Source organism: Neomonachus schauinslandi, chromosome 7, assembly GCF_002201575.2.
Source record: "Neomonachus schauinslandi chromosome 7, ASM220157v2, whole genome shotgun sequence".
In the NCBI taxonomy this organism is placed as follows: domain Eukaryota; kingdom Metazoa; phylum Chordata; class Mammalia; order Carnivora; family Phocidae; genus Neomonachus; species Neomonachus schauinslandi.
In genome coordinates, this window is record NC_058409.1 from 111,440,701 (window position 1) to 111,450,938 (window position 10,238).

The 10,238-nt window shown below is 43.3% G+C and overlaps 1 protein-coding gene across 1 annotated transcript; it reads right to left on the bottom strand.

Annotated features, from left to right (window-relative positions):
• Nucleotides 1-1,755: 1,755 nt before the first annotated feature.
• On the bottom strand, nt 1,756-2,831 carry HSPB3 (heat shock protein family B (small) member 3). The gene has a single exon (XM_021696857.1). The coding sequence runs from the start codon at nt 2,762-2,764 to the stop codon at nt 2,312-2,314; it is 453 nt and encodes a 150-aa protein (XP_021552532.1). The 5' UTR covers nt 2,765-2,831; the 3' UTR covers nt 1,756-2,311.
• Nucleotides 2,832-10,238: the final 7,407 nt, after the last annotated feature.

Sequence of the window (10,238 nt, forward strand, 5' to 3'; positions counted from 1 at the left end):
TCTTCTCTCTCCAATCTCTGGTCTCCAGTCAACACTCCCATTGTCTGAACCCAGTTGGAAACTAAAGTGATGGAGGCCCGTGGGGGTCAGCCTGCTTGGGTTCAGAGTGGGGCTGGCAAGGGCAGAAGGACAGGTTTGGGTTGGCATGAAGTGAGGCAGGGAACAGACAGTAACCAGTACGATTGGGTATCAAACCCCATGCAAATATAATCCTAATTTTGTGAAAAGTGATACATGTATTTATGCATAAGGGAAGACTGAACTAGAAATTTAAAGTAGCAACCTCATAGTAATAAAATAATTTTTTTTTATTTGTTACAGTGCTTTGTATATTTTCCAAATCAAAAAATGGTTGTGTAATACTTTAAAATATATCTTAGGGAAAAAATGCTAATTAGATGATGTGGTTATTTTAGTGTTCATTTTTAAAGGAAAAGTTTCTATCGGTGGCTCCTCACGGTAAGAATTTTACTTCCTGGGGCACCTAGGTGGCTCAGTCGGTTGAGCATCTGCCTTTTGCTCTGGTCATGAGGCTGGGGTCATGATCTCAGGGTCTTGGGATCAGCCCCATGTCAGGCTCCCTGCTCAGCAGGGAGTCTGCTTGTCTCCCCACCCCGACCACCCCCCACTCCCCGGCTCCTACACGTGTGCGTTCTCTTTCTCTCTCTCTCTCAAATAAATAAATAAAATCTTAAAAAAAGAAAAAAAAAGAATTTTACTTCCCGAATTTTTCCAGAAGTAGGATCTCATCTAGAGTAGGGTTAAGGCCAAATGAGAGGGACTTTTTTTTGTTGTTTATTGATTGGCTTCTCAAAGCACTACTTTGTTTTCACACCATCCTGCCAATCATTAAGAAAGAATTATCTAATGTGGGACAAATGGTATCCCAGCTCTAATCATATTAGATGGAATCCCATTAATTATGATCATCTTTGTAATGTAGCAAAGCTGGTCTGTGATATTCACTTTGTCAAACAAAATTTCTTAAGTTGCACAAACCTCAGTGAATAAGCATTAACACATAGTTTCAAAATCCTTTCAATTTAATTACATTGTAAACAAATCTCTCCAATCACATTTGCTTTCAAAACTTCTTTAGAACTGTTTGATTTCTTTTTCTCTTGCTTCGTGTCTCTTGCATGTTCACTCAAATGACAAAGCACTGTGGAGGAGCACAGGGGTGTGGTCAGTGGCCTGCGTCCACCCTGGCTCTTTGCACACTCAGCCCCTTCTATTCCCAGTACTGTGCACAGACTCGCCGGCAACACATGTGCTGTGTGGGGTAAAAGTGGCTACTTCCTCCCGAGAAATATTTAGCATGTACAGAATGAGATGGTAAATCTTTGGAATGTCACAGACCAGCTGTAGATGGCAATATTCCTAAAGCAAATCCTTAACCTCCACCAATGTCTCAGCCCTTCTCGGCCCCTGTGCAAGCTCCAGCCCAGGAACCTCTACTACCTGCCAGGCTATTTAAAGCTAAGGATTATGCAGGGAGCAGATGCGGTGCATTTTGCCATCTTCTGAAATCTAAAATTTTAAGTAGCATCAAAGAACGTAGAGTACAGCTCTTTGAATTCAGTAATTACACTTTTTTAAGTGGTTTCCTAAACTTAAAACAAACTTATATGAATATGAGTCAACACATATCTTTGTAATATTGCATAAATATCCACAGAACATATGCTGTTGTTAAAAATACATTCAAACAGGACTCAGACTTTTAAAAAATGAGGTACAGATTTAGAACTTTTTAAAAATAGAATTTACATCTGAAAATTCCAGTATTATGTTTAAGGCAGTAACAGCTGTAATGAATCATAAATATATTTCAGGCCAAATTTCTAAGTGCTGTATTTTAACTTTCAGACTCTATATTTACAAATTCCACTTTAATTAAAATTCGTTGAAAAGCTTGTCAAGTGAAGGGAATCACAACTTTTTTTAGCACTGTAAGAAGTTTTCATAAAATGGATAAGAAATTCATATGGCTCTTTTGCCATCAATTATTACAAATGCAGTTTCTGGGGCATTTTTTGAGTAATGAAGAAATAATTCTGAGTCTTCACTAGTATCCAAGTCATCTCCTAAACTGTCAATGTTTCAGGTATAAGAATAGCATCCCTTTGAGTTATACGAACATTTAACGATTTTCCTCTCTGAGTAAGAATAACAAACACAACCTCAACATACCCAGAACTGTGTCTCTATTTTTAATCTTCGTAAAAATCATTTCAAAGGTGGTTAATACAAACATTCCCGTGGTACCATTGGCTGAGCTATAATCTTCCTTGCCGTATGAATAAAGATTTCACTGAGTCCCAACCGGATCCTTTACTTCCACCACCAGAATTCCATCGTGACAGAGGATGGCAGACAAATCTTTGGTTTCGATGCCATCTGGCAGTTTATACTGTCGGGTGAAGCTTCTTGAGATAAAACCATGCTCATCCATTCTGGTTCCATGCTGAGCCTTGATCAGCAGCCAGCCTTCGAAGGTCTGAATGATGATATCTTCAGGGAGGAACTGGACCACATCCAGCAGGATCTGGAAGTGGGATTTGCCTGCTTGGGTCAGCATCTCCGCCTCTGAGTCCACCGGAGGAACCTGGGCCGCCCTGGCTTTTCTCCGGTCCACAATGGTTGGCCCCGGCAGTGCGTATAAAGCATGATCCAGCCTGCAGTCTTCCAAGCCTCGAGCTTCAAACTCCTCCTCGTAGCGCACTGGAGTCTCAATGAGGTGCCTCAAGATGATTTTTGCCATGGTGGAGGCAGAACCAGTATCGAACGGCTTCCCTTCAGTCTGTGTGGTCAGAGGCGAACCCTCTCAGTTGCCTACTGACTAGATTATCAGTTGGAACAGCTACTCCTTGTAACCCTGCGCAGACGCAACTACTTAATTAGGCCTGAATCATACTACCACACACCCACTCTTGTCTTTTCACACACGCTGACAATGAACAGCTATTTATAGGGCCTGGTTCGAAGTTGCATTTAGCACACAGCCTGCTCAAGCTGCCCAGGCAAGGATCGTCCTTACATTCTCAGTTATCCTTGGCAAGTGTGTCTGCTTTGCTTGCCTCAAGAGAAAAAGAGAATTAGAATCAGAAACAGCATTTAAAAAAAAATCTCTGGGGGTGCCTGGGTGGCTCAGTCGTTAAGCGTCTGCCTTCGGCTCAGGTCATGATCCCAGGGTCCTGGGATCAAGCCCCGCATTGGGCTCCCTGCTCGGCGGGAAGCCTGCTTCTCCCTCTCCCACTCCCCCTGCTTGTGTTCCCTCTCTCACTGTGTCTCTCTCTGTCAAATAAATAAATAAAATCTTAAAAAAAAAAAATTTCGGAGTGAGTGTCTGTCCTTGTGAACTGCAGTGATCTAAGGGACTGTGGCTTCTTAGAACAGTCCAGAGATATGCACTCATCTTATAATATGAGCTAAGACTGCATTCGTCGTTGTCTCCAAGTGCAAAGCTGGGAGGGATGAAGGTAGCTATGATTGACACAGATACTCAAATCTCAGACATGCAACCAACTCTCAGCCCTCTGTCCTATACATTTTCTTTCTTTTTCATCTTTTCATCGTTTGTCCTTAAGGGACATCTGAGCCAAGTCATCTGGGTTTATTACATCTGACTCATCAAAAATGAGATCAGATGACTAAGTTAGATAATGATGTCAAACCTCAGATGGGGGTTGAGGAAGGCATAGAATGGGGAACTTAGCAATGAAAATAAAGCCACAGGGGAGAGAAAAATGTTAAAGCGTTGAACTATTTGATAGTAAAGCCCAAAAAACTAAGGATTAATCTAGTTGTAGCTCTGCTATTAAATTGGCAAAAATAAATGACACATAATTTCTTAACTATCACACCCTTTATATTCAACTTACATTAAAAAAAAAATGAGGGCGCCTGGGTGGCTCAGTTGGTTGAGCGACTGCCTTCGGCTCAGGTCATGATCCTGGAGTCCTGGGATCGAGTCCCGCGTCGGGCTCCCTGCTCGGCAGGGGGTCTGCTTCTCCCTCTGACCCTCCCCCCTCTCATGTGCTCTCTGTCTCTCTCAATCTCTCTGTCTCAAATAAATAAATAAAATCTTAAAAAAAAAAAAAATGAGGCAACTCTCTACCCATTGCTTCAGAAGGATCTCCAAGACATGCTTAGTAAAAAGAAAAGTCCAGAACAGCATATAATATGCTACTATTTATGCTTTTTTTGTAAGTAGGTATTTGCTTATATAAATAGAACCTCTCTGAAAGATATGTGGCTGGGAACAGCAGCTGCCTCCTGTGATGGTGACAGTGATTGGGAGGCAGGGGCTGGAGGGAGACTGGCTTTTCACCATAAACACATTTGTGCTTTTTATTCCTACAGTGTATGTAAGGTACAAATGCACAAGAAGTTTTAAGATCTAGAAAACTTCCACTCCACAGAGGTTAGTATTTTCTAGAATGGGTAGACTCAGGAATACTTTTCCTTAAAAATCATAGATCCATTTTCTTAGAATGACAGAAAAATGTCTGAAAAATTAAACGTCGGAAAACAGAAGGGAACGACCTCCCTTAGCTCCTTTTTATTACTCTAAAAACCTCCGCGGACATTTTGGTATGTACTTAAGAACATGCCTTAATAATGCTGTCCGCACTCAGCTTTTTTGACCCGCGCTTTACAGGTCGGTGGCCCTGGAGGGGCACATGTACTCTTTTAGATATTTTAATGTCCTCCGACTCATAAAATATTGAGAGCTGTTTTCATCAGTGCTGCTCTGAGGGGTAAGTCAAGAATAGAACTCACTGCCGGTAGCAGGAAATAGATAAGATATTAAGGATTTGGCTTTAAAATACTTGCAACAGTCAAGGCAAAACTGAGAAGGTACAGAGGTTTTTCATCTAACCCCTGCCCCCATACAGGCATGGTATCCCCCATTGTCAACATCCCCATCAGAGAGCTACATTTGTTGCAACTAATGACTCTAAATTGACATACCATGATCACCCCCAGTGTACATTAGGGTTTGCTCTTGGCGTTGTGCATTCTATGGATTTGGAAAAATGTTATAATGGCATGTATCCACTATTATAGTATCATACAGAGTAGCTTCACCGCCATAATAATCTCTGTGCTCTACCTGTTCATCCCTCCCTCCTCTGACCATGCTCTAAAAACTGCTATAAAAAATAAAGCCTATTTAAAAAAACTAAAACTGAAAACCTAAAAACTAAAACTGTTCTAAAAAAATAAACTCTTTAAAAAAAAATACTGCAAAGATGCTGTTAGGGTGGGCAGAGGAAAAGTGTGTCTAGTAATCTTATAGTTTCTCGCCTCTAAACCTCTAAAAGAGGCAAGGAGGACCAGATGTGAGAGGTGTTTCCATATGGGATTGTGTGTGTGAGTTGCTGGGGTTAGAAATGAGCATCCAGGGCGCCTGGGTGGCTCAGTTGGTTAAGCGACTGCCTTCGGCTCAGGTCATGATCCTGGAGTCCCAGGATCGAGTCCCGCATCGGGCTCCCTGCTCGGCAGGGAGTCTGTTTCCCCCTCTGACCCTCCCCCCTCTCCTGCTCTCTCTCTCTCATTCTCTCTCTCAAATAAATAAATAAAATCTTAAAAAAAAGAAATGAGCATCCACTTTTCTGATCAACACCCAAGACTTCTCTCAATGTTTTCCCAAAACTGCCCTTTGACCCTTCCCACCCCTGAACTGCCCTCCTCCTCCTCATCAACTACCTCGACCCTTTCTCCCTTTGGAGAATCTACCAGGCTTCCAAACTGGTCTTTCTGCCCCACCACTTGCCCTACTGTCCATCCTCCCTGGGTTTTTTTCCTACAAACCCAGTCTAATACTATAAATGTATTTCCTTTTCCTTGTGACTTTATATTCCAGTTGGGGAAGGCAGACAATGGCAGTTTGAGGTCAGAAACTTAAGGTTCACTGCTGCATCCCCAGCACCTAAGACAGCACCTGGAAAGTGATGGAAAAAAGACATCACACTGCTATAGATTTTGTACTTCTTACTCTGTTGGTCCTTGATGCTGTTTGGCCATCCTGTACTTCGGTCAGCTTCTCCTATTTCTCCAAATTGGATGCTGTAGTTGTCTTCCACTCCTCAGGTCTTCCCTTGTGGCCTGGTCTCACTCTCTCGATGAACTGACTTCCCCTGAGGCCTTGTACATTCACACCCAGACATCTCAGAGGGAGAGAATCTGCCTCTACCCCTTTATCCCTGCCTGTGATTCCCTTGTTCCCTTCCTCCTCCTCTGGGCTTTCATCCAGCCACTTACCCCTTCCTGGGCATTCTCCAGTCTCTCAGTATCCACGCTCCATCAGCCTAAAGTCAAATATGCCTCATCTTTTTAAAACAAGACCTCCTAGACCTTTTGTCACCTGTAAGCTAGTTATTCTCATCCCCTCACAGCCCAGCTCCTTGGGTTTGTAGCCTGGATTCGGTGGTCACTCTCCACATTGCTGCAGAATAACTTTTGCCCTACCACCAACTCCACCTTTAGTTAGGTCAAAGTCAGCCTCTTCGCTAAGTCTATACTTTAACTTTATCTTCCCACACCTATTCAGCATTTGACATAAGCTTCTCATCAGGAAAGAATGTGAACTGTTTTTTTCTTAGCTCTCTCAAGAGGACTAGCAGAGTTTTATTCTATTCCATGCATTCTTAGTGGGGACAGTATCACCCACAAGGGGACAAACATTGGTCCTTATAGAGAAAAAAATGCATATAATTTAAGATTATGTAAAATCTTAGCTATTAGATAATGGTCTGTGGCCCTCCAAAGGGCCACACATACATAAACAGACACATAGTATATCTCCGGTATTAAAATTTCACAGGGGGAGGAGCATTAGGTGAAAAATGTCTTAAAAGACTCCTGGGGGTGGGGGGCACGGTGCAATAATAAAACAGGTGGGAAAGACTGCTCTAGTCGGCTTCATGAATTGCTCACCTGGACCCCAATGGACAGGGGCTTATTTGGGGGATTCCAGTAACAACAGGCTTGGAGTCTGAAAAGCTTCCCTAGGAGGAGTTACCTCTCAGAGATGAGATGGACAACAGAGGGGGCAGATGAAGCTTTGGGCAAGGAAGGGAAGGGGGGACTTGGAGTGTTCCCTGCTGAGGAATGGCATGTGGCAGGGCCTGGAGCCAGAACTGTGTGATTGCAGGATGCAGAGGCCTCGGTGTGGCTGCCATGCAGACTACAGAGTATGAAGCAGGAACTGGAGGCTGGAGAGGTGAGCAAGAACCAGATCGTGGAGAACCTTGGTGTTATTTTTGTTGGGACAAAATAACATTGTCAAAGCTGTCTGAATTTTTACCAGTTGCTCTAGGAGTGAACCAGAATCCTATTTTAAAGTAAACACTATTTTTTTTTTTTATCTCTTCAAAATCAAGATTTTTGTGAAAGATTTTTGTTTTGTGTTTCCAAATTAAAACTTAGGTTCTATTCTGGAATAGTGGAGTTACCTTCATGAAGACCCAAATCAGTGCCTTTTTAACTTTTTACTTTTCTGACTAGACCCACAATAAGAAATTTGGTTAGCATCCCCACCCATTGAGCACACATATGCACGTCCTAGGCACAAAACACTTAGCTTTAGTACTGTGATCCACTCTGATGGTCTCTATTCAGTTCCACTGTGCTTAACAGTGAGCCTTGCAACTCACTAAGCTGATTTCACAACCCCCAAATTGGTCACAACCCACAGTATGGAAAACAGTTAACATTTTACGTTATTAAGGAAGGTAGTTCACCATCTTTGTGGGGTGAATTGCTTCTCTGCAGAGAAATTGTGATGGTCTGAACCGGTTTTCCTTCTGTGGCCGCGGTGAGACATTGAGTAGGTAGGGAAGTGAGAAGTGCAACAAGGCCGAACAGTATGGCTTCTGTCAAACTCTGATGAGGTTAAGGAAGACAAGAATGGGAGCATAGAATTTAGCATTAAGGGTGTCTTTGACTTAACTAAGGGGAGAGTCAGAGGCAAGGCAGGGGCAGAAGTTAAACTGCAGTGGGTTGGGGAATGACTACAATTTCAGACTACAATTTCAAGGAGCCAGGTGGGAGGGGATGGAAAGAATTCCCTAGAGGCTGACATAAGGCCTCAAAGGATTGTTTTGTTTTAATTAGATGCTTTTAAGAAAATTGCCCATTAGTCTGATGGAAAGGAGACAACTGGTTAGCAAGGCTTTCTGAGGGGGGCATGGCTGATAGAGCTGAGAACTGGATGGCCAATATCCTGTTTTAAACATTTTTTTAAATTTTTATTTATTTATTTGAGAGAGAGTGAGAGCACAAACAGTGGGGGAAGGGCAGAGGAAGAAGGAGAAGCAGACTCCCCGCTGATCGGGGAGCCTGCAGTGGCGCTCAATCCCAGGACCCTGGGATCATGACCTGAGCTGAAGGTAGAGGCTCAACTGACTAAGCCACCCAGGCGCCCCTAAACACTTCTTTTAAAGAATTTTCCTTCTGTCATCCTAAAGTCACGAATAAGGTTTTGTTCCACATTGCAGCCTGGTATCAACTAGGCTTTGGGGGAATTAAGAAAGGTACTGTACACATGCTTTGGGTAAACCAGAGTCTAGGGCCTTGGCTGCCCAGAGAAGCAGTCATGAAATGACAACAGACCATAGCAGCAGTCTGGAAGGAGGTAAAGTGACAGCCAAGTTGCAACATGCACCCCTGCCTACAGGGACCCCAAGATATTTGAAGGGAGATTTGATTGGACCTCACTGCAATCTTGCAGGCTGGATTCAGCTCTGCAATGTTAGCCTTATGGCTATTAAGGATTTTACTTTAGATGGGAGCCATAATAAGCACAAATACATTTTAACAGGGTTTGAAAGGCTGGAGAACGCAGTCTTCCTAAGACACTGATTGGATCACAGGGTCCTTCCTCTGATCAAGTACCTGCAGTGGTTTTAGGCTCTCTCATGTGAAAACTCTTGCCGTTGTACAATCTGATCTTGATTAATTCTGTCTAAACCTACATTTATAGGATTTTCTCCATCATATGTTCCAAACTCTTTGGTCTCCACCAAAAGGACCAAAAATATAGGTAGGGAGTATTGCTCTGGATGATCCCTATCCTCTAGACTAACTACTCTGCTGTCCTCCAAACACTCCTTCTGCTTCGCACCCCCCCCATGCTATTTCTTTCAGCTGAGATGCTATAATAATATAATAATGAGGTGCTGAATAATGGCCCTCCAAAAGATGTCCATGGCCTAATCCCTGGAATCTATAAATGTTCCCTTACTTGGTAAAGATGTTACAGTTGTGATTAAATTAAGGGTGTTGATATGAGGAGATTATCCTGGGCTCCAAATGCCACCATAGGTGTCTTTATAAGAGAGTGGCAGAGGGAGATTTCACACACACACACACACACACACACACAGACGGGAAAGCAGAGCACAGAGAAGATGAAGCAGAGAGAGACTGCAGATGCTGGTCTTAGAGATTGGAGTGATGAGGTCACAGCCAAGGAATCCCAGAAGCCATTAGACACTAGAAAAGGCAAGGAACGGATTCTCCCCTGGAGCCTCCAGAGGGAGGCAGCCCTGCCGTTGGACTGCTGGCCTCCAGGACTGGGGGAAGATAAACACCTATTGGTTTGTGGTAATTTGTTACAATAGTCACGGGAAACTATACAGATGCCCTCAACCTCATCTTACTGCTGATGCTCTGATGTCCTTCCTTTAAGGGTCAATACTCCTTCTCCCTGTAGAATGCCCATATATCTTCAGCTGAAAATAATTGTCCTGTACTTGCTAGGGATGAGGTTCACCTGGAACCTTAGTTCTAAACTCCTAGGTCTAGTTTTACACATTATTAAGCTAGGTACTATGCTAGGAATCATGGGACATAGAGCAGATGGTTCAAAGACTAGTGAAGGAGGGGTGCCTGGGTGGCTCAGTCATTAAGCGTCTGCCTTCGGCTCAGGTCATGATCCCAGGATCCTGGGATCGAGTCCCATGTCGGGCTCTCTGCTCAGCGGGGAGCCTGCTTCTCCCTCTCCCATTCGCCCTGCTTGTGTTCCCTCTTGCTGTGTCTCTCTTGTCAAATAAATAAAATCTTAAAAAAAAAAAAAAAACTAGTGAAGGAGAAAAGCTTTGAAAGATTCTACTCATTCAGTTGGTTCTAATGTACTCATGACCCTTCAGGTCCACAAGTCTGAAGAGACCACTTATGTCTCCTGATGAGAGTGTTATCCTAGATTCAGGTTTATCTGGCACAGGAAT